This window comes from Juglans regia, chromosome 7, assembly GCF_001411555.2.
Source record: "Juglans regia cultivar Chandler chromosome 7, Walnut 2.0, whole genome shotgun sequence".
In the NCBI taxonomy this organism is placed as follows: Eukaryota; Viridiplantae; Streptophyta; class Magnoliopsida; order Fagales; family Juglandaceae; genus Juglans; species Juglans regia.
In genome coordinates, this window is record NC_049907.1 from 45,087,826 (window position 1) to 45,113,102 (window position 25,277).

General features: G+C 33.4%; 2 protein-coding genes across 3 annotated transcripts; one reads left to right on the top strand and one right to left on the bottom strand.

Annotated features, from left to right (window-relative positions):
• Positions 1-6,473: 6,473 nt before the first annotated feature.
• Positions 6,474-9,274, top strand: LOC109000690. Of its 2 annotated transcripts, none has more exons than XM_018977658.2 (4): positions 6,474-6,876; positions 7,429-7,873; positions 7,989-8,104; positions 8,710-9,274. In XM_018977658.2, exons 1-4 carry the CDS (start codon positions 6,528-6,530, stop codon positions 9,129-9,131), a joined length of 1,332 nt encoding a protein of 443 aa, XP_018833203.2. In that variant the 5' UTR covers positions 6,474-6,527; the 3' UTR covers positions 9,132-9,274. The 2 variants fall into 2 exon arrangements, with proteins under 2 accessions (XP_018833203.2, XP_018833204.2); XM_018977659.2 differs by having other exon boundaries at positions 6,501-6,876; positions 7,433-7,873.
• A 1,186-nt stretch (positions 9,275-10,460) lies between these two features.
• Positions 10,461-13,591, bottom strand: LOC109000692 (auxin-responsive protein IAA27-like). Its single transcript, XM_018977662.2, has 5 exons — positions 12,791-13,591; positions 11,974-12,203; positions 11,544-11,685; positions 10,973-11,034; positions 10,461-10,765 (listed from the first exon to the last, which is right to left on the bottom strand). The coding sequence occupies exons 1-5, from the start codon at positions 13,363-13,365 to the stop codon at positions 10,728-10,730; spliced, it is 1,047 nt and encodes a 348-aa protein (XP_018833207.1). The 5' UTR covers positions 13,366-13,591; the 3' UTR covers positions 10,461-10,727.
• Positions 13,592-25,277: the final 11,686 nt, after the last annotated feature.

Here is a 25,277-nt window from a genome sequence, read left to right on the forward strand (position 1 = left end):
GCCCCTCCAAGCTTCTTCAACAACCCAACGTCAGGTATCTCTCTCCTTTTTTTTTCCAACTTTTTCACTTCCATTTTCTAGTTTGCCGTTTCTTTTTGCTCCTTTTTTTTTTTTTTTCTCCGTTTGTACGAAATGAAGGTGTTTTTTTTTTTTTTTTTTTTATGTTGGAGGATTAGAATATTACATTATATCATTGGACCAAGCGAAGGCTCAATTTGGTTGTTAAACTCATCTGGGTTCAACTTAATTCAATCTAATTTTAAATTATGTCTAACATTTAAACACCAAACTCTCAAATTATTAAAGTTGTCTCAACTCAAAACTAGGAATGTACAAGAAACCGAGAAACCAACCTAGACCGAGTCAGACCAGCCGCCGTAGCTCAAAACTGGCTGAAACCGATCGGCGTGTGGCAGCAAATAGAGAAAACCTATATCGGCCGGTTCGGCGTTGGTTCGAACCTAGTTCAAACAGCTGAACTGGCCAATTAAACAAATTATATATTTTTTTTTTATATATTTTGTACTTAAAACGACATCATTCTACTTAAATTCAAGTGGAACAACGTCGTTTTAAGCATGTAGTTGTGTTTTAAACACAACTGAAACAACATCATTTGGTATTAAACCAAACGGCGTCATTTTATTCATAATGTATTAAAGAAAATTTAAGTAGAAACCAAACGGCATTGTTTCGAAATAAAGTCGTCTTCTTCCTAATTTCTTCTTTCCCAGTTCACTTCTCGATTCTCATCCTCTCTCTCTCTCTCTCTCTCTCTCTCTCTCTCTACTCTCTCAGACGATGCTCGCCGATGAACCGACCGTGAACCACCAGAGAACAGCCGGCGTTGAGATGGTTGGTGTTTCTCCTCCCCATCGACTAGTTTCCTCCCCTAAAAATGAAGCATCAGTCAGTGTCGGTTTTGCCCAAAAATCGAGCTGAAGGGGTCGATTTTCACCCTTACTCAAAATCTCTTTACACGTGGGACTCACAACATTTTTCAATTCAACACTTCTTTACACGCAGGACTCACAACCTTTTTCAACTTCCAATAAAATACATATAAATTTATCTTAACATACAAACACATTTGAGTAATGAGAGTACATCAGGTATTCTGTAAATAGTAGTGAAAAATTAATAAAAAAATAATTATAGAATATTGAATAATAATGAATAGTAGTAAAAAGTAGGTGAAAAGTAGTGAGATATTCTAAGAGGTACTCTTAATACCCAAACCTAACCTGTTGGCTATGTTTGGATTTCAAGATCACCTCAACCCATTTCAAAATTAAAAAGTTATAATTATTTATGAGACCTACTACTGTTTTAACTTCTCATAAAAAGTTAAATTCATCTCAACATACCTCATACATTTAAATACATTTTAATGAGACTCACAAAATATTACTATTCACATATCAATTTAGATCATCTGAGATCACATCAACATCCAAATACAATCAATCCTATCATCTTAAGTGGACCCCATAAAACTCACTCTACTATCTCAACTCACTACTATTCATAAATAACTCAATTCAACTCAGCTCAATATCCAAACACAACCTAAATGTTCCTGCAGATTGGGAAGGTCTCTCTCTCTATCTCTCTCTAAATGTTTTCGGATATGGCACTTCTAATTTCTAACTCCAATTTCTATCTAAACATGCAGAGTGGCAGATATATGCACTACTTTAGGAATGTTTTTGGCATCAGCTATTGCATTTTACATATTCTTTCATAACTCTAATTCATTTTGAAACGTCCCTGTTAGAAATCAACTAGCATGACCTAATATTGATGTTGTTATAAGAGATCTACAATCTTCTGATGATCAAAACGTTTGGGGTTCATTTGGAGCATTGTGAGGATACAGAGACCTGCACAAGGGTGAATAGTTTAGCGGCAACCCGATTCTCACAACTGGAAAAGAAAGGGAGGAGAGAGAGATAGAGGGATGGGTGGCGGTTTGTTGGCAACGATGACGGGTTGTGGATGTGGGCTAGAAGAGAAAGAGAGGAGGATGGGAAGGGAGAGCGGTGGGGGGATTTCAAGATTAAATAAATAAATAAATGACTTGACACATCATTGTGTGAGATCCCTTTGTGTCTATAGTGTCTTCCTTTTATAATATGCATACAATATTAATCATTGCAGATAGAAACACTACTCGAATTCAATGCACAGCATTAAAGTATAGTGATAATTTGGGATTGGAAAAATTGTTTTTATCATTTCTAGTCAGTTTTAAAAGATTTCTAATTATAATTTTTTGAATATATATTTTTTTAAGAATAATCATATATATAATTAAAGTTTTGTTTTAGTCGTTAAAACACCTATAAGATGACAGAAACTTTGAGCACTCTCAATAGATATTGTATTTTACATAATGTATATCTAAAATAACTAATTATTTATTCAAAAATGAGCTCCAATGCATCATGTATTTTATCTTTATTTTTTATTTTGCTACAATAAACTCGCTACATTTAGTTGGTATTATTCATCCATGTAAAGCTTTTTTATCCGTTTCTCTTCCACTTTGCATGTCTAATTCCTCTTAACACTTGCAAGATGAAATTGACTTTAATATTTTGCTAGATGCATAACTAATAATGAAATGATATGCCATGCATCTAATATTTCTATTTTTTTTTTTTATCATAATATAGTTTCATTTTTTTCATCTTTTTTTTTTAATTTTTTTCTTATAATTTTTTTTATTATTGTGTATAGGAAAAAATTATATTATGTTGTATATGAGTAGTTATTGCAAATATTAAAATATATGAAGATATTACAAACTCATAAGAATATTTGAAATATTTGATAAGATATTTCAAAAAGGATATTTAAATAATATAGAAAAAATAGATAAGTTTATATATGGTATATTGTTAAAGTTATTAGTTAAAATAAAATAAAATAAAGTGAATTTGATAATATATCATGAAGAAAATATACCCAAAATATTGGAAGTGCTCTTAAAACATAATATAAAATGAGATGAAATTAAACTTGAAGAATGAGTACTAGATAGATAGAGAACTTTGAAAGCTATAAGCTTATTGTTATGTAAAATGTTAAACACAACCGGCTAGGCGGCTAGGTGAACCGTCGGGTAAACGCTGCCTTCGTGGCATAGAAAACAGTGCCTTTTAGAAAAACTTCATTTCCCCCAAAATCCCCCCTTCCCCAAGCATAGCATTTTGAAATCCCATTTCCCCCTTCTCCCTTCGTCTTCCCCCGAAATCCCCTTTTTCTCCTTTCTCTTCGATTTTGCAATTTTGCAATTTTTCGTTTCAAAGCGAAACATTCCTCCCTCAAATCCGTGATCGAAGTTGAAGAAGACCTTTGCCTCCCTTCGAATCCATTTTCTTTGGCAGTGGTGATAATTGATCCACAGTCCTCTACTATAGCTCATATAATTTCTGAGATTGCTAATGATCTCCAAGTGCCTCTTGTTTCATTGTCATATTTGTGGATGATGATTATGGGAGAAATGAGATATCTGCTTTAAATGACGAAATTCACAATAGGGCATTGAAGTTTGCCCAAAAGTTGCCTTTGGCTATCCAAACACCAACAGTTGTGGAAAGAAATAGGAATAATATAATCCGTCTTGGTGATGATGGCCATTTGATTGTTTTTCTTTCGTAGAATGTAAATTGAAATATAAAATAAGTCCTTAATTTTATTGATTCTTTTTTAGAAATAAAATAATTATGATGTGAATTTTAAGTGTCAGGGTTACCTTTTCATCATTTGGTTCTCATTCAATGTAAAAGATCCAAGAATCAAATCAGACTTTGGTATGTTTTGTGGAATGCAAGATTCTGAAATGCAAAGTCCACCTAAGGAGATGAGCAAAAAAAAAAAAAAAACCATTATATTTTAAAATACTAAGAAATATTTTATTGGCATGGCCCTTTAATCTGTGGTCATCTTCGTGGCCATGCTTGCCCGCGTTGTCTGTCATCGGAGAGGAGCTTCTTGGACATGGTGTGGCCAGATCCGAGGTCGTCGATATTGAACTTCTTGTTGAAGGTGTGGGCATCGCAATTGTAGATGAACTTATTGTTGGCGATCGGGAGCTTTTGGAGGCATTGGTGCACTAAGGAATTGAAATTGCCACTGAAGCCTCTTGAGCTTTTGGAGGTAGTGGACATTGTGAGTGGAGAAGAAACAAAATGCATCAAATCCCAAAGTTTCAGTTGATTGCTTATCTAATTTTTTTTTTCTTTTTAATTTTATGCTGACATAAGCCGGTTACACGGCGATTGTACACGCTGGTTGTACCTAGTAAAATTCGTTTGTAACCAATGAATGAATCAAATATAAATAACAATTTTATATTTATTATAGTATATCTTTATATATATAAAGTGGCTATCTAACGAAAATTCTTATTTTAACAGATTTTATTGTTTTCTGTTAAAGTAAATGCCTTTTTGAGATGATCATGGTTGGCGTTAGTTGCTCCCAGTTTTGCAAGGCTGGATTGTTTGATCTATGTGGCTTAAGGTGACTCTTGGCTTCTGGTGGTGCAAGGATGGCGTCCACACGGTGCTAGCTAGGGATTAATATATTCATTTATAGACCCCATTAATGCAGATTGATTTTTGTGCTGATTATTAAATTGCTCGCTAATGGGCCGATTTCAATTATATTTTTTTTCTATTGATTTTGAAAACCGACTTAAACAAATCACATGCATTGATCGATCTCTTTGTGAGAAAATAAAATCGAAATAGGGTTTAATAGAGTGAAATAATATATAGAAAAATAAAATTAAGTTCCATAATTCAAAAATAAAAAACAAATTTAAACAACAAAAATATGGTTCACACAAGTCATATTATTAAATCATGAATTTTGTGGAGCCATGTATTGATCAATTAAGAAACAAATTATTTATTGTTAGTTATTTTCTATAAAAATGAATCTATTCTCTATGTTATAAATAGTTATTTTCTTTGTAAATAATTTATCATATATTTTAATTCAATTAAGAGAAAGATCAGTAAACATGTAATCAATAATTTTAATATTCAAACACATTGAATGAATAAATCTAATCATATATTTAAAGTGAGCATGATTCATGGACGTTTTTAGGAATTTGGGAATCCGTATATATATTAATTAAACTTGGAGGCCTGCAGACAGGCGGGCAAGTTGCTTATTCCTTTCGAGGTGATTTGGATCCATTTGCAAACCATCATCTTTCTCCCAAAAATCAACAATTAAAAAAAAAACTAAAAAATCATAATATCTAAATAAAAAATTAGTAGAGGAATTTTTTTAAATAATTAGTAGATAAATAGTTGGTAGTTGCTTGGAATGATGAATTAAGTTTGACAAATAGTTTCTAAAACATTTTTTTTATGCGATACTGAAATATGCTTTTGTTAGATTCTAGTTTCATAGTATTTTATCATTTGATTATTTATTTAATTGAGCGTAGGAAATAATTGTTATTTCTTTATTTCATTTTGCTTGGATAGAACGGTATCCAACAGTTAAAACAATCATTTACTTCATTAACATAATGAGAAGTGGTAAGATTCTGTAAATAATTTTTTTAAAAAAGTTTACAAATGAAAATAAATTAAATTAATAAATTAAAATTTGCAACCAATAGCGGTAAATATTATTTTATTAGTAATAAATTAAAATATTTACAAAAACATTCCTTCTAAAAATTGATTATGATTTAACGTTGAAAGCAAAATTTTAGATAAAGGCGAAGATAAATGTGATTGATTTGGACCAAATATTTTATTACATGTAATGTGTTGACTGTAATAAAGGAACTGAATATAAATACAATAAAAGCTTCGTTTGTATATATTGCAAAAGTCAAGGGTCTGCAAACCACGGTATGTATCTTACAATTTTAATTTATAATTGATATATAATTTAATTTAGAATTTAACACTATTAAAATTTAAAATAATATATTCAATGCATTTAATGTGCTAGAACATATGTTGAACTTGACGATAATATAGGAAAGCTAGTTGCTACTATGTTTGATGAAGTAGCAAAAGAGGCATTTGATTATTCAGCAATTAAGTTGATAGAACATGCATGAGATGTATCTTTTAAAATTTTTATTCAAAAATTGAGTTTGATTATAATGAACTAATTAAAAAATAAATTAAGTTTTTATTAATTATGTAAAGCTATTCAAATTTTATTTTGTAGGAACATTGAACATGTATTAAAAATATTGTGGAGAAATTATCAAAAAAAAATTGAAAGATTCAAGTTTATGTAGATCTAGAGAAACTGAAGAAGAGTAAACGTAGGCATTTTAATGTCCTCTCTATTGAGACAATGCAAGATGAAAAAAATGTTGTATCATCATCCTAGAATCAAAATTAGCTCAAACAACTTTCGATTAATAGTTGCCAAATATATTTTGAATTCCATTTGTGCCCTCGGTAGAAATAACAGTAGAGGCCCACGACCTCTCAGTTCCATTTCCCGCAGTTCACAAAGTGCACACCACGGTCATGCCCAACAACATGCTGGAGCGGGTCCTCTCCCTTCGCCGATCCACACAGCCGCACGGGGACGAAGCCGCCGGTGAAAAAGGCGACGGAGCCGCCGATGAGTCCAAGACCAAGAAGCAGCAACTCCCGCTAACGATGCGGGCCGCTAACTACTTGACCCGGATGGGCCACATCGGACCATGCCTCGCATTCCTCTTCCTCACCTTCATCGCAATCCTCTCCTTGCAACTCTTCCACTCCCACAGTTTCGTTTGCGTCTCCTCATCCTACTACGACCCGGTTTCCCGCGCAGGATTCTACGGGTTCGACGGCCTCGAATCGGACTTCGGATCCCTCGGCGTGCCTTGGTGTAAGCTTTTATTATCACCGGATCCGATCCATTAACTTCTTCAATTTTATTCATCACAGTTATTGCACTTTTCGTGTCTTTGGTATTGGAATTAGCATCGAATTCCTAGATTGCTTGTGGGTAAAGGTATAACTTTGCTAAGTTAAAGACAATGTCTGCTTGCTATGAAAATAAATAATGGAAACAATGCTGCTAAGTTCTAATATCTGTAGGGAGATAAGTTTTCGCATTTGCGGATTTCAAAGTAAGATAATAATGCTATGTATTGCTTATTAAAATGCTGAATTTCGTTAAAATTGGCTGTCTTTAATGGGATCCAAACAAAAGTAAGATTAGGGTGTAGAGTCTGAACTATATGGATACTGGCATGTTCATGACGGGAAACATGACTGTTGCTAGTGAAATTTCAATAAAAAAAGATGTTCCCCTTGCATGAACGTGGGGAAGATCTAAATTCTTTGTTTCAGCTTGAAATCCTTGGTTTGAGTTTGAAATCATTAAGTTTCATTGTCAATAATTGTGCGATTCTTATATTCTCATCCTTGGCAAAAGGCAGATCGAAACATGGAAAAACAGTTGAATGGACGTCTAAGGATTTACTCAAAGGCTTGGAAGATTTCGTACCCATATATGAAGCCCGGCCAATTAAAAACAATATGTTTGGAATGGGTTTCGATCACAGCTTTGGGCTATGGTTCATTGCTCAATGGCTGAAGCCAGATCTGATGATTGAGAGCGGTGCTTTCAAGGGGCATTCCACTTGGGTCTTGCGGCAAGCAATGCCAGACACACCAATTGTGTCACTTACACCCCGACATCCCGAGAAGTATCTACAGAAGGGTCCTGCTTATGTTGATGGAAACTGTACATACTTTGCTGGAAAGGACTTTGTGGATTTTGGAAGTGTTGATTGGGCAAGTGTGATGAAGAAACATGGGATTACCAATCTCAGTCGGGTTCTTATTTTTTTCGATGACCATCAAAATGAATTGAAAAGGTACTCACCGCATCTTGATGAAAATTCTATCCATTATTTATTTCCCTACACCAGAATTGAGAATTTCATAATTCTTTCTTTTCTTTTCTTTTCTTTTGTATACTTTGATGAACAGAATAAAGCAGGCTCTAAAAGTTGGTTTCCAACATCTTGTTTTCGAGGATAACTATGACACTGGAACCGGAGATCATTATTCCTTAAGGCAGATTTGTGATCAATTTTATATAAGAGGTATTTGCTCTCCCTTTTACTTTCTTTTACGAAGGCCCTTTACACTACATATACCTTCTGTGCCTTGTCCTTGAATGCATCATTGATGCCTTCTGTACCTTGTTTTGGTTGAGGATTTTGTGGCAAACAGTTTGGGTATGACTTCCTGCCATATTGGTTGAATTGCATCCATCATGCTCACCGCAGACAAACCCACAAACTTTAGTAAACAAAACCCTCTCCTGACTATTTGTGGTTCTGTAAGTTATAGTCTTCTTCACGGAGCCTTAATTTACATCCGTTTTGGTGTCTATGTCTCAGAACTTGATGGTCTAATTTAATGTGGTTTGAGATAGGTGTTTTAGAACTCTAACATCACTGCCCAATATATTGAGCTGAAGTACAAAAAGTACACATGTAGAAACAAGTTTATATTATCTTCAAATGTAGATGTTTTTATTTTCATGATACTTGCCATGAGATTGTAGCTATAAATGTATGTACTCATGTTTGTGTCCCTGTGGAGTTTCTTCAATACGAGTTTTGTTCTCTTGATTATGGACTTATGGTTACTGGCTTCCTGCCGCAAGAAACACTAATATAAATCGGTTATTTTGTTCATTTAGGAGGTGGCCATTGCTGTTTTAAAGACAGCGATGAAGCTCGGATTAGATCAAAGAGGAAGAAATTTTGGGAGAAAGCGATGGACATAGAAGAACTCTGTGGACCAGGCGAAGCGTGGTGGGGTGTTAGAGGATACATGCGGGATAATTTTAACCACAGTAATGAGCCAATCTCCCTTGCAGAGCACTTTGAGAACAGCCGTTTTCTGGAATCAATTCTTGATGTTTATTGGGAACTCCCTCCAGTGGCTGGACCTTCTCTCACTCATCAATCAAGATATGATCCTGCTCGTGCACCAAGTCCTATTGTTGAAGATGGCCGATACCGCTTGTTCCAGCGGCTCGGTCTGACCAGACTTGAGACTTCTGTATTCAATGGGTATACTCAGATGGTTTATATTCAGATATCCAAACAAGAGATTTAGATCACAGTAGATGAGAATTTACTTTGTTAACTTCCCATAGCCTTTTCATGTTATGCACGGATTTTTTCTCTCCTAGCTCTCTGTGTTTTCCACCATGTTTTGTATATCAAGTTTTAGAAATTTAGAACCGCTTTGGGAGGCAACATTCCTTTTCGTTCTTTTTCTCGTGCAGTAATTTGACTGCCAATTCTTTGGCTACCGTGCAAGTGCTGATATTTCATGTCTTGGAAAGCCCTCTACCATTGACCGAAGCGTACTTTTGCAGACAGTTTCTTGCCGAAAGCTAGTGAACGATCAAGATTGAGATTAGTAAGGACTTTGTCAAATGTACAGACTTTACAGTCACCCAGTACCAATCCAGGAAAAAGAAAATAATAATATTAGCTACCAGTTCTAAATTCTAGAGCTGGTTTGGATATATAAAATCAGATTATTTCATTTTATATAATTATTATAATTTTTTTAAATTTTTATATAAAATATAATAAATAATTTTAATTTTTTTTAAATTTTTAAATAAAAAAATATTATATTTAATTTTAAATAAAATATCTCATTTGAACTGAATAACTAGATACTTTATGTATAAGTATTGTACAAATTTTTTATAAAATTGAGGATTCCATTTTTTTTTTTTAAAGATCTTATACGGAATGAGCTTGTATATATCATTTCTTAAAAAAAAAAAAAACAAAACTTATAACGTACCAAGCGCGTAGTGCACAGAAGAGATTTGCCAGTGACATATTTTTCATGTTACGTGCAGCTTGCCAGCTTGCTTGTTATAAGCTCAAAAACCTTGCCGTTTTTTACACGCGTTTGAAGTGGGGTGCCGGCCCACTGCCTGCTATTCCGCAGACGATAAGATGGTTCCTGTGGGTCCGTGTAAGAATTCAAACACCCAGAATGATGAAATTTGAAAGAGCTCGATGCCAACGATGAAGAAGTCGTGTCAAGTCTCCCGAGTTCAAGAGAGAACTCCAATCAAAGTTTCGCTTTCCCTTATCACCTCAAGCGACGAGTTATATATAAACAAAACCTCATTTAAGCAGTTTTATCACAGAATTCAAGTTCATAACTCTTCCTTCACTTGTCTCAGGTCCTAATGCAACACATACTTTGTTGTGGTTAGAGAAGACTAGAAAAATTGTTAAGATACCTTTAAAGTATATAAACAAAAGTGGTACAGCACACCCCTGAAATGGGTTATTTGCAAGAACCAATGACTGGATGGAAATTCTGCTACAGGGTCAACCGAGTCAATATATATATATATATATATAGAGAGAGAGAGAGAGAGAGAAAGAGAGAGAGAGAGAGAGAGAGAGATTTACAAACAACAAGCAATCCATTTACACAGCAGTTGGAATTCAAAGATACATAGCAGAGACGACAGACACTGTATATAATAATCTGGATGTCTCCAGTTAAAATCTTCTACCTTGCCGGAAAATTTCCAGTCTATTAGCTACATAAAAACTAACACATTTCAAATACACATATATGATTTTAAACAGAATACCAAACTCAAAATTCTTTCAGAGCTTTCATTGCCTCAGGTACCGTCTCCCTCCTGCTCTGGCTGATACTTCCACATCAGTCACGACTCTTGCACTTCTCCATGGCCCTTGGCGCTGTGCATTCAAGCATACATGTTTATTCATTTTCAGCAGATTCACATTTTGTATAACAAAGAAAGAGCATAATAAAATTCCACAGATCAAGGCTGATATTGGAGTATTGATGGCCCCATGCTTAAAGAAAGAGTCTGCTGGAGAATACTATATGTATCTAACTGACAATTATAACATGCTGAATACATTAATTATAGTAAAACATACCTAAACCAATTGCATCTGAACCTTTCATGATCCTTAGCCGCTTGCAAGAGTCGGTGAACATTCTGTGACAACACACAGCATAACGATAAGAACGAATTATAGACTTGTAGTCATGACTAAAAATGACAAACACTAATAACCCAAAGTAAGAATTTTATTTAATTTTTATTTTATCAGCGTCCAAGACAAAGGCCTAACTTATCCCAGACCCATAGCAAGAAATCAGAACAGAACATTCAGCAAACTGACTATATTTAAAGAAAAGTGCAGAGTACAGTGCTGAGTTTCATTGCATATAATTCCAAGAAATTAATTCTCACGCTGTGATGGATATTCAGATTATATCATATATTAAGCCACCCATATCTCACTATTATGTATACCCCACCATGGTAACAGATTTTTAATAGCAGATTTAGGCCAACTGGTCATCACCTGGGCTCAATCTTGCAACAGAAAACCATGCACTTTGGTATAAAAAGCCACGTCAAATTAAGAAATCATGAAAGATTTTGAATTGAACATTTGAAATACATGTATATTTTAAAAAACACGTGACGATAGCACTTACTCCCAAGGGACATCACCAACGAGCATCCAATCACCGTCTTTGTCTTCATATGTCAGCACATACTCAGAGCCATGGAGCAGATCCCTCAAACATCTCTCATTCAGGCCATCTCGCCCTCGAAGTCCATGAGAACCGCACTGCCCTGGATCAGTCATTCACTATATGGATAAATACCCTTCTGATATACCATGCAAACTTTAATATAGTTTCGAAAGCAACTGATGCATGAATATGTTCTTATGCAAACTCGAATTAACACTATTCTGATATATCTTAGAAGTACCACACACACACACACCCACACACACACAGATAATAGGCACTATTTCCTTTACAGACCAAGAGGCTCATTAACTTTGTGCTTTTAAGTTGTGTGTGTGTGTGTGTGTGTGTGAGAGAGAGAGAGAGAGAGAGGGGGGGAGAAGAATACCAATGGTAAAGCAGCTGAACATCTTCTCGAGAGCTGATGAAAGTTCCATATAATTTTTGTAGGTTTTAAGGTCGACCTTCCTTAGGTACGGAGCACCGTCCATGCTAACTTTTACATAAAGGCATCTAGATCCAGTTTTTCCTTCACCCTCCTCGTTATTTTTTGCCAGATTGGAGGCCATGGTGTTTTTTCTGAATGATCGAATTGGTGGCCATCCCACAACCTGTGCCCTGTTGCAACAATTTTATACTTAGTGCTTCACACTCAAGAAGTAGTATGCATTTAAGAATCCACCATATAGATTAAAACTCAGAACGATAAAAGAACCAAAAAAGTGAAAAACCCTCCACAGTTCCCTGAAGAAAAAATATAATTGGAGGAGCAGATACTAATAGCCCACAATAACTCTGTCATTCAGACAAAACCCTCAATATTTGCTTTGAGAGATGATATAGCTGAGCACAGGTTTCCATACAAATCACCCATGCTTGCAAATTGCTGGAGGGAAATTTTGTGAAATCGTATGAGGGGACGGTAAAAGCCACAAATTCGAAGTATGGGTAGGAAGAAAACTGGAATCTACAGAGTGAATTCCACAACAGCTAATATTTATCCTATATTTGAAGCCTAGAATTAAAGCCTAGTAAAACAATTTAGAATTTGGTCGGGGTGAGGTTTTCACGTTCTTTTGGGAAAACCAGTACATGATAAAAGCAAAATCCATAACTTTTTGTCCAATTTACGGCAACCAATTTCGGAGAAATATAACCCAACAAAGAGAAACACGATCAACAAATGCGAAGAATGGGAAACTTACTTTGCAGCAGGAGCACTGCCATGTTCATTTCCAGCAGGAACCTGAGGCTTCTTCTCCTGAACTGGCTTTGAAGATTGAGGAACAGAACTAGCCTCTTTCATGGTTGGTTTTGCGGACAGACATGACTGCTGGGTATTGTTCTTACCCTCCAAACCAACAAGAGGCTTCCCACCATTTCCACTTCTAGGAGAGAACAAGACAGCTCCTTTACCCAAATCAACCTCAGATCCATTACTCATAGATAAAACCCATTTCCCAGAAGACCCATCAATGGCATCAGAGAAACCCCTCTTAGCCCCAGACACGAGATTCTTTAGAGAATTCGGAGAATACCCATTATTTTTATCCTCCAAATCCTTGCCAAAAAGAGAGACCCCCAGTCCTGGTTTTCTCCCTGGGGACTCAGACCCAGGCAAGCCAAGCCTGAGCTCAGTCTCCTTGAGGTTGAGAGTAGAGCTCCTCTCATCCTCAGTGGAGAGAGTAGAAGAAGAGGAAGATGAAAGCTTGTCAGAGCCTCTTTCCATTGAAGAGGTCTCTGTTAAGCCTATGTAATTATGTTCCAGAGGTATAGACATCAAAGTTACACAATGCAAAGAAACTCGAATATAGCTCAAGGAAAAGGCTAAGTAGTATATGAAGAAGAGGGGATAATTGGTTTGATGATATGAACAGAGGCCTGAGGGTAGAGAATGGAGAGAGAGAGAGAGAGAGAGGGACTGGAGGATAGACAGTCTATAGCCCTGATGGTCTGGTATTTTTGATGCAGAAAAGAAGCTTCTTTGGCCTTTCTGTACAACCTTTTTTTTTCATCCGCTTTTTCTCATGCATATAAAAGAAATTCCAAATTTTCTTTTCTTTTCTTTCGGAATCCCAAACATTGTCTTTGACTCTTTATTGCCGCAGAAGGCTACGAAGACAATGATGAGTTCAAAACTTCAGAACTCTTGTGATCTCTCTTAATTCTAGCACATAATTTATGCCCAAAATATTAACTGCAACAGATTATGTACATAGAATCAATTTGCTAAAAATGTGTATAGGGATCTATACCATTCTCCTTTTAAATTGTTTGATTTTGTTTGAAAGAGATCAACTTTTCACGCAGCATACGGTGTTACTTACATTGGTAATATAAATCTTGCATATTAAAATGAATCTTAATTATAAAGATCAAAGCATTAATTTGATATGATACGACAATGAAAAATTCTTTTTATCAGCCATTAGATCTATTATTCACCACTCCACATCTCACACCTATAAAAAATACGTTCATATTTTATGAAAAATATTCTCACAATATATGAAAAAACTATAAATGTGAGATGTGAAAATAAATAGTAGTTGATACATAGTAAATTTCTAGACCAATATAATATTTTAATGTGAAACAAATGAATTTTAGGTGATAACAACGAACTGATACGCATACTCTTATCTTTCATTTGCAAAACTTATTCAAATAATGGATAGAAAAAAACATTCAAGGCATAAAATCAATCAACTTAAATTTGAAAAGGAGGGTCAAGAACAATAAATTATTTACAAAAGATATACTAGTTGAACCATTAATTATGAAGAACACCAATCCCTTAACCAAATGGTAGATGTTCCTTTCAAATGGAATATTAATCACATATATATATATATATATATATAAAGATAATGATACAGAAGTTAAACCATATAACTTGTTGTTTCCACCATCATATTTTGTAATGTAGTGCAATATCTTCTTCCTGAGAAAAATTATCTGAAACTTGACTAGTTAAGACTGAACAAATCTAAGATGAAAGATTCACCAAATCCATTACCACCATTTTTCTCTAAAAGAACAGAACAGTTTTAAACCTAGGCTATTTTATTTATTTATATTCCACCTTTCAATGTTCCTGGCAATTTGCACAGACAGGTTGCTGTTTATTCCCGGCAACCTTTTTGCAACTGTTCCTATATTATACCATTGGTCCACTAATCACAGTACCCAACCGACCCTCCCACTAAAATACACCAAAGGCCACACGGTCCTTTTTCAAAAAATAAAATAAAAAATATTAATAATAACCATTTTAATTAGCACAGAATGGGAGAGGGAGAGAGAGAGAGAGGTGGTAGGAGAGAAAAAGAAAAGTGCAACGTACCAAGAAAGTGATTGCACGAAAATGGACAACTATTTATTTTTGTATTTATTTTTATTTTTATGTGATTTGAGTTCAACTCGATCGGGGACAAAATTCCAAGTCTGCGATCATGTCCCCTTTGAAGATCTTTTTTAGTTCTCAAAAGTAGAAAACGTGGAACAAACAAAAGACTCAAAAGATATATGTTTTTGACTGAGCCAAAATTTCTCATTTATTATATAGTTTAGATGAGATAAGATGAAATTTTTTTATTAAAAATTAAATAAAATATTTTTATAATATTTTTTTATTTTAAAATTAAAAAAATTAAATTATTTATTATATTTTATATAAAAATTTAAAAAAATTATAATGATTATATAAAATAAGATAAGATGAAATAGTTTAATTTTATATAACCAAACCAACAGATTATTTGTTATGATAGAAGTCTTCATTCCAAGTTGGGGTTGAATAATTTTAATAGTAATAATAATATTCAAATTAATAATAATTTAAAATGGGATATATTAATAGTAAAAAATATATATACTTATCTATCCATCATAATTAATTCAATCTATCTAATTTTAATAAGTGTCTTGACTTATTAAAAGATTTTCACTATACAGCTCCAGTTGACTCGAGTCTTGACTTTATAAGTGTGCTTGTAAACAAGTTAACATCACCATATGGGTAGTTTTTAATCGTTAAATATTTTTACCGTCTGTTTCGTGTCTTTAAAGTTTAAACTGCCAAACCAAGAAAAGTGTTTGACCTAAAAAGTATTCAAATATTTGAGACAATTTTTTGACCCAGTTTTGCGACCTTGAAAATTCATTTTTAGAAAAATAATAAAGAAGAGAATTTTAAAATGCACATAAGTATATATAATTCTTAACTATATTTTAAAATTTTTTTATTATAAGATAAATTTGATATACCAAGCCAAGTCATATTAATTTATAAATTAAGCTTTTGAAATTTATTTTAATTGATCAAGCATTTCTCAATTCTTAATCAAGTCTAAAAACGAAAGGTTTGTTGTGAATAATGATGGTAGACAAAGTAAAATAAATACAAGCAAATCAATCATACAACACAAAATTAATGTGGCTCGACAATATGCCTACGTTCACAGAACTGTAGAAGATTTTATTATACTTAAGAATTACAAAATACACTTTGAAATGAAATCTCGTTGTTCAGAACACTCAGATCCTACTAAACTATTTATTAAGTACATATTTATGGTGTTACATGGCGGAAATTCTAATTTTTAATTTTTTTTTTTGTGTTATTCTCTCAATTAGAGTGTTGAGCACACTTCGAGCGAACCTATTATTCGATATTCGTTCAAGTAAACTCTCTGCCTGAGTTCCGCTTGAGCTACTTATCGTGTGAACGTCGATAAAATTTCTGCTTGGCGCTTCCCGAGCCAAAACAATGACAAAACCTGCGCCCATGACCCAAAGCCTCATTGAAAATTCATCAAAAACTATAACATGTCCTTTTTGGATTGGATCATTAAATTTGACTGACACACAAACAAAATCAGGCTTTACAAATCCAATAAAATTATATGATAGTTAAAAAAAATATGCTCAGAGACCACTAATGGTGGTAAGTCAATAATATTTGTCATTTGAGTTAAATTTGAAACATACTAGATCGTGCGTTCGAAATCGAATATGATTCACTTTAGACTATTAATTTTAACTATTAAAAGATTTATTGAGTTTTCTAGTTAGGCCGAGTTTAAGTTACGACTCAAACTCAATTTGAGGAAGCATTTACAACTTCCCGAGATCTAAATCACAACAATTGGGATATTATGATAATCACTCTTAAGTAAAAAAGCCATTTTTTTATTATTTCTTGAGTATTCTCATCTCATTTCTTATAAAAATTTTTATAATTTAGTTAAAAATCACATTCTCTACAAAGTTTTTTAAAATTTTATTTATTTTTCAAAAACTTCTTATATTTAATTCCCTATCATTTCTCTATTATATTAAAATAATATTTTTTCTTTATTTTTTTTTTCTCTCACTTCCATTTACAAACTTAACTATTCAATATTTTTTCTTATGTTTTGAACTATTACTCTAGTGAATATTTTAAACAAAACTTTAACTTATTTTTTTGTGGGTACGATAATATTTTTAAAATTAAATTTTGTATATATTTTAGTAATTATTTAAATTATTATTTAAAACTATAATAAATATAAATATGATAGAAAGTGTATATGATTGGAAGAATAATTTATTTTATTTATTAGAATAAAATATTAATAAAAGATGATTTAGAAGATGAATAATAATTTTTTATATTTAAGAAATTACTGTTCATTTTTAAAACCTTTTATCTAAAATAAAGATTCAGACGTAGGAGAAATTTTAATCCTAATCGTAAAATAAGTCTTAAATTATAAGAAAAATAGTGTTATGGAACATCGGCTCATCTACTTTTTTTTTTTTTTTTTTTTTTTTTAAATCTAAAAAAATATAATACTTGAAGAAAGGGTTTTGAGATGGTAACTTGGACTCAAAATTGTCATCTTTTTTTTGACCGTCTCTCCGGTAGTGCAGACTGCAGTGAGATGTCAGGGTGAATCTTGGTTTTCACCACGCCCGTATCGTGACGTAATTATTGTGTAATCCAATAGTAGGACGGCGTGCGAACAATCTGTTGTGGTTGGGGAACACGACTCAAGTCTCACGCAACGCTCTTCAGTCCTGCCGTGGGAGTTGACGGAAGTAAACTCTCATGATTGGGTCCCCCATTTACCACTTCACAGTTCAGTGTTGTTGACTGCTCCACTTCCAACCGTGACCGTTTACCTTCAAAGTTGAATTCAAACCAAAAAAAAAAAAAAAAGACCTTAATTCCATTTCCCTGCACTGATTTTTTCAACCTACCCCTTTGTGTACTCCAGACTTCTCCCTTATCTTCTTCTTCTTCTTCTTCTTCTTCCATTTGATCGAAATGGTCCAACATTACCGCATATATCATTCAAAGAATTTCCATGTCATCATCCTCATCACTTACAATACCACTATATTATATTTTTGCACGGATACATTGAATCTCACCTATTTGCATGTATATGTTTTCATGTTACATACTTATCATGCATGATAGCTACTACTATCTGCACCCACATTAATTCAAACACCATATAAAAAAAGAAGCTCGTGAAAGTAAAATTAAAAGTCATATTATTAATTATATACGGTATTCATAATTAAATGCATGATTGAAAAATTATTTATTATTTTCATTTAATCATTGATAAAATATAATAATGATATTTTTCCTTGAAGGGTATTTCTATGTATCGCTTATAAATTAGTCGTCCACCCATGCATACCCATAAGACATGATCATCTCCAGTACTGGCATGGCAGGTAACATTGTAATTTGTAGATTCCTATATTAAAAATAAAAAATAAAAAAATGGCTGGGGGCTGCCTCCTCAATATAATAATCCGGTGGTTGGACTCTTAATTATGATCTATTGTAATGATCATTTTGGAACAAACATTTTTTAAAGTTTTTGCTAGGATTTTTTTTCCCCCTCTTAAAAGTGTGCACACTGCGTATAATCCCCACGTTCAAGATTCTGTCGGATCCACAAAGAAAAAGTGTGATCACAACCATCATCCAGATATCAAAATTGTATGATGATCAGCAATATGCTTATATAAATATATATAATATGATCCATTATACACACACATCAGTACATACATATAATATATAATATTGTCAGTCATACATATATACATACATATATATATATATATGAATAATATTGTTTTGCCCACTCAACTTGTCTCTTCATTTTGACATGATCTCATGTATTTTTTTTTTAATTTTTTTTATTTAATAGTTAAAGAAGTGACTATTAGTGTATTGATTTTTTTTTAAAATTTTTTTAAAATGATAAAAAAATGATCTTAACCTAGCGCGGTAAGTTACAGCGCCGGGCTACTCTAAGTCTGTACATGCATGACAAGTTTTAGCTTTGAACTATATCATGTATATATAAATGTAACTGCGAGCTAGGGTTAGAATTAGCTACTTAATTTATGCAAGAGATCGATGTGGCCATTTGCAAGGAATAATCACGTTGGTGATTATTAATTTTTAGATGCATGCAATTGTTTAATAGCACCGATTTTGATTTTACTTCGTTGATCATTAATCTGTTGAAATTGCCGCGCGTCGGTAAAACTCAATCCCAACGAGAAATATTAATGTCGTTAATTTGTAATTTAATAAGTTCGTGCTTCATGCGTAACATGAAAGAATCCGTGAGTTAAAATGAAAAGGATTAATTAATTATTATAATAATTATAGTCAGCACATATAGAAGATCAGTACTAAAGAATCCTGGCCGGAATCTATTTCCCGTGTTGGAGTCGTGAACAATGTTTTGAATACTGTACCGGACGTCGTACCGGTCAAGGCACTAGAACGAAATATTTCGATACCGATACCGTTTTAAGATAGTGTTTCGGAATAACGTTTCGTGATAGTCGATTTATAAATAAATTATATATATAAATATATATATAAATTATATTCCAAAATAATAGTCTATTTATAAATAAATTATATATAAATATATATATAAATTATAAATAGTCTAGTCTGAATTAGGAGTTAAAAAATAAGTTTGTAGTTTGAAAAAATGAAAAAAAAAACACACACACAGACCGAAATATCGGCCGGTACCGGCCGAAATATAGGCCGGTACAGGCCGAAATTTAGTCCGATATGGCCGGTATTTTAGTCGGTATAGAACATATATAGTATCTGTACCGGCCAGACAGCCGAAACGAAAAATTTCGATCGTACCGGCCGGTACGATACGAAATTTAAAACACTAATTGTGAATATTTATGTCTTGTTGCCCTGTGTATCCCAGCCCCCTGTTCTCCAAAACAATGACACGAAAGTAAAAGGAAACAAAAATATAAAGAAATGATGATACAAATTTACGTGGTTTAGCAATGTGCTTATGTTTATGAAGTTGTAAAGAATTTTATTATAATGAGAAATCACAAAATATACTTTGGGATATAATTTCATTGTTCAATCGGCTATAATGTTCATGATAATAAGCATATTTATAAGGTTACACAACAGAAGTCTTAATTTTTATTTTTCTACTATATTCACTTGATTGGAGTGTTGAGCATGTCGTGAGTGAACTCTTAGTCCGATGTTAGCTCAAGCAAGACTTGAGCAAACTCTCTGATTGAGTTATGCTCGAGCCACTTGTCGCATGAATGTCGATTAAACTTTCTGCCTGACGCTTTTCGAGTAAAAAATAGTGCCAAAATTTTTCCCAAGAGTCTATCGGCCAAAGTCTACGTTCCATGACACAAGTCTCATTCAAAATTTACTAAAAAACTGTAACTAATTATTGTCGGGTTGGGTATAAAGTCTGCCACTATAACAATAAACCAAACTTCAAAAACCCAACACCCTGTGCATCGGCATACTGTTTTTGATCTTCTTAGCTTGAAGCTCCATATATGTATGGGTCATGATTCCTATACAAGAATAAAACCGAATCTGGCCTGTTTATTAATTTCCTTATTTTTATTTCCAGATTTAAACACCCCTTAAAACATTTATATATAATATATATATATTTATATAATGTGTTCATAAAGTATTGGAATACCCTACAGTATCGCCATGGCTCCAGATCGATGATCAGTACACCCCACTCCCATATAAATGTAGTTAATTTATATGGTTTGTAGTAACTAATTTGGTTAATTTGTATGTTATTACTCTTTTCGATACATGGGGGTGCCCACCTGATCAATTATCTTGATGATGATCGAAGTACTGTCATTAAGAGTTTGTAACTTCTAAGGCCCCATATATATATATATATATATATAGAAAAATATTTTAGATACAAAAAGATTATATGCATAAAAGTAAACTCATAAACTAACGTGACTTGACGTGATATATAAAATTATAAAGTTATTAATTTTATTATAAAGTAAATCTAACGAATCATATGAAATCACGTCAAATTTTTTATTATTTTTTTTATAGTCGTAGTACTTTTCATTAAAAAAAAAAAAAGATTGAATATGTTGGGGGGAATTTCATCGATGGATGGGTTCGATGATGTTGTGAGGATAAATTATGAAGGGTTATATAACATCGTCTAAACCATAAGTAATTAAAAGCATTGGCCGGGGTGACCCAGTTGCTCCCCACGCCATGTTAAAAGGTGCATTATATATAGCTAGCTATATAGGACTAGTACTACTGGCAATGCAAGCACTTTAATTAGTAAGAAGAAAATTAAACCTGCATACGGTCCCCCCGATCCATGATTAATAACTACTACTGCTAGGCACTTGTCCACTTCCTACGCAATCCATCTCATCTAAATAATTTTAATTGTAGGATGAATGACAAAAGAAAAGAACAGAATTATTGCATGCATGGATGGATGTATGTATGTATGTATTATGTTAATGATCTTGATATATATAAGGTAACCAAGGCCATCATTGGTGGGCTAGCTCGGTTTTAAATTTGGTACTATAAAGAGTAAAACATGATGAACTTTTGATCAATATCTGTAGGACATGCATGCATCGATTCCCTAACTAGTTATATAAGGAATTTGATGCTTTTAATTAATTAATTTGATGGAAATCATTCCAAGTCCGCATCAAAGGACAAATTTAGTTATGGTATCTTTACGGAGAATGGTACTACTTTTTTTTTTTTTATTCTAAATGATTGTGGTTGATTGCATTGTTCTTCTAGCATTGCCCTTTTTTAGACAAAAATATCAAACATGTTTATTACTTACATTGGTAAAAACTCAACAACTATGTATACTGTGCTTCTACACATGATCTCCATCTGCTTTAGTTTTCCCCCACTAGCTTGAATCATGAAGCTGGCCTTCGAATCGTCAATATATATATATATATAAATTCTCAGGAAATGTTCCTCATTCTAAAATCATAACATCCATGATGGACACGCAGCCTAGCTAGAGCTAGCTAGCTAGCTTGCTGCATATTATATATCAAATTCTTCGAGTTATGGCAGAAGATAATTAAGATCTAAAGGGGCTTCGTTTTCTCGATCAAAAGCAGATCAATCTTTTTCATAGCCGTTTTATTTGACTATGAGCATATATAGGAAAAGAGCTGGTTGGGGTACCCCTATATCTGAATTAGTGGGTCCAAGTGGCAAATTAAGTACATGATGACAAGAGAGCTAGGCTGGGTCCCAAAAAGGGTTTAACCAGAGCTGTCAAGGCAAGCAGTGTCCACCAGTGGAACCACCCCACTCAAAAACCTTGCCAAGCTTTACACATAGACACATTACATATATATTTTATATATATATATATATATGTATCTTTTTATTCTCTTTTTCAATATTCGTCTTGATCATATGCTTTAAGATGTGATAGTTGGGGGTTCCATTTGCCGCGCACCATTGCTACAGTGAGCGCAAGTTGCAGACCTGATAAGTTACCCACCCACCAACCTGGCCTCCCTTGAAAGGGATACGTCCGTCTTGTTCCTGATCAATATCCCTTGCACCCAAAAGAAGATGGAATTCTCTTCTGTAAATTACAATTATGCCATGACTTTTTCTTAGTTATGATCCAAGATGTGAGACGTCAGATCATTATAAAACGCGTACACTGTTTGATAAGCTGGCTCTAGCTTCTCTTCCAATGCGATCGATGAAGATATCGTGCATGCATTATATATATCAGCCACAAATAAATAAAACAAGATCAAGATTATATTGATTTTGAAGTAGTAGTACTGGTTTTATTTGTGGAAAATGAAATCCCCTCGTGTTTCAAAACACATGTAATTCATTTGTGAAAAGTGTTCAAACTAATGATTAATACCGCTTCATATTAATCCAGTACTACTGCTATTAATTCTACTACAGCTAGCTTTTTTATTAGTCGGCAATTTTCAAACACTTACATATTGCGATCGTTGCTTGTGTCGGTCTCACTTTTGAATGATAAGATAGGTCCATTAAGAATTCAAATGGAATATTTCTAGCTTGATTGCAACTTGAGATTGCAGAGCATTCACAATTATTCAACCATAAATTGATCTAAAGGTACTGATCAAGGCCAAGTCAAATATTAAACCCAAAGTTTCAGGAGCCACCGGCCGGCTCCTGGGGGCGCCAGGATTAAACGCTCATCGTGTATACAGGAGCTAGCACACCATATTTGAAGTCTTAACATATATAAAACATAACTACCAGCATAATATATATGATATATATATATATGTCAAGTCAACGAGTATTGACCATCCAGTTATTCTGCGTAGCATTTCATCTAGATCATGATGAATTTGGACACAACCACATCCTTACATACCAAACCCAAAATGAAAATCTACATGACCCAGCCTGCATTTGGTTTCCCAACAGCATCCTGGAAATCCACAGGAGTACTGATCATGGTCCATGTGGCTTTGCTTTATTATTGCGGGAAACCCTAACCGCGTACACGCAATAGATCGTGCATGCATGCTCCATATTGCACCAAGCCCGGCCGGCGTCATAGGCAAGATCACCTGGCCTGGTAGGCCCCGGCGGAAAGGTGGTCACTAGCTAGCTAGCAGACGTACTTAAAGCATTTCTACCACAATTCAAATGCAGCATTAATACTGATGCATGCGCGCGGCCTCTCGATCGCATTTAGTTGCTACGTGACTCGGCACTATAAGATCAAAAGGTGAAGCGAGTTTGATTCGTTGAAAGATTAGCTAGCTGACTGTCTCGGTCACCTGATCATGCAGTACCACTAAGGGTCAATCCATGATGTGCAACAGGAAGATCAGAAAGATAAAAACATTCCACGAATAAAACACGAGTTCTACTGATCATCATAGTGTGAATGGAATCGCATGCTTATTCGTTAATGCTTCACTTCACTGACAATAATATTGATGGAAACCTAATAGTACTGTTGCAGCAATTAAAAATTCTCTTGCAAGCCTGATAATTATTTGATTGGGCAGATCAGGTTTTTAAGAACGTTCTCACGTATCTTATTAGATCACTACCCAAAAATCAAAATCGATTGATCCGTTTGCTCATACCGTTTTAGGTTTTATTTATTAAATTTTTTCTGGGCACTCGATCGGTAAAAACAGCTAATGCGATACTTAGTCCTCAACATTAAGTTTGATGGATTTTTAGTATAATAATTGCCCATAAATCACTACAAGAGATTCATTCTCGTTGCAAACAGTCATTTTTATCGTAAATAATTGATCACAAATAAATATTTTTCTTGTACTGAATTGAAAATTAAGACTAATTTCAATATCATTAATTACGTGATGATAATGGATCATAGTTTTGTATAAACATCGTCATGAATTGTACGTTTTACACAATCGACCATGGTTTTTTTATATATAAGATCGAGTAATTAACTACGCGTGATTTTGTATTAATTGTACAACCCTTGCAGCACTATTTGTTTACTGGGTACGCCTTAATCCTCTTATTATATACTGCTTTTGGGCAACGACCCTCTCAACATTTAATTAAGACATCCTGATCTTGTACCCCCATTTTTATAACCAGTACACTTGTGTTGTAAATATTATCGTATAGTACCATTACACGAACATCGAATAATTTACAGCTCTGCTATTCGAGGCCAATGTTCTAATTCCTTTTCGTTCTATTTTTTTTTTTTTTTTAAGTAATGTTAGGCTGTCTATAGGGTTGTAAATGAACCAGTCTGTTCGATAACCCGCTTGGTATTCTCTCGATTAAACTCAAATCGAACTCAACTTGTGAAAAAAAAAAAAAACTCGTTCGTAAAAGCAAATACCTGCTCGATTTGTAAATGACATATACCTAACGAAACTTGACTTGACTCAACTAAGACTCGTTAATGCCCGCTCGTTCATACTCGAGCCTACTCGATTAAATTAAAACTAATTCATATATTGATATATATATACACACCTATGTATATATACATATATATATATATATATATGTAAGCATACCACTTTTATAATTAAAAATATAATATGTAATTTAATTACTTATGTCTATATAATGAATATACTTCATAGGTATATTTTATAATTTGTATAATAATTAGTAGATAAAATTTAATAATTTCATGTAATAGTATGTAGGAACAATATATGAAATAGATATATGTTATCATATTAAATGTATGTATTAATAATATATGTAAGCATATAATATATTGTGATTTTTGATAAATATCAACTAGTTAGATATTAATTATTTATAAATTTTTTAAAATTTTATAATTCAATAGA

Excerpts from the sequence above, each read along its gene's own strand:
- LOC109000690 (XM_018977658.2), top strand. The coding sequence starts at position 6,528 with ATGCCCAACAACATGCTGGAGCGGGTCCTCTCCCTTCGCCGATCCACA. Across the intron at positions 7,874-7,988 it reads CATCAAAATGAATTGAAAAG|AATAAAGCAGGCTCTAAAAG; the intron begins GTACTCACCGCA and ends TTTGATGAACAG. Across the intron at positions 8,105-8,709 it reads TGATCAATTTTATATAAGAG|GAGGTGGCCATTGCTGTTTT; the intron begins GTATTTGCTCTC and ends TTGTTCATTTAG.
- LOC109000692 (XM_018977662.2), bottom strand. The coding sequence starts at position 13,365 with ATGTCTATACCTCTGGAACATAATTACATAGGCTTAACAGAGACCTCT. Across the intron at positions 11,686-11,973 it reads GTTCAGCTGCTTTACCATTG|GGCAGTGCGGTTCTCATGGA; the intron begins GTATTCTTCTCC and ends TGACTGATCCAG. Across the intron at positions 10,766-10,972 it reads TTCAGATGCAATTGGTTTAG|CGCCAAGGGCCATGGAGAAG; the intron begins GTATGTTTTACT and ends TTGAATGCACAG.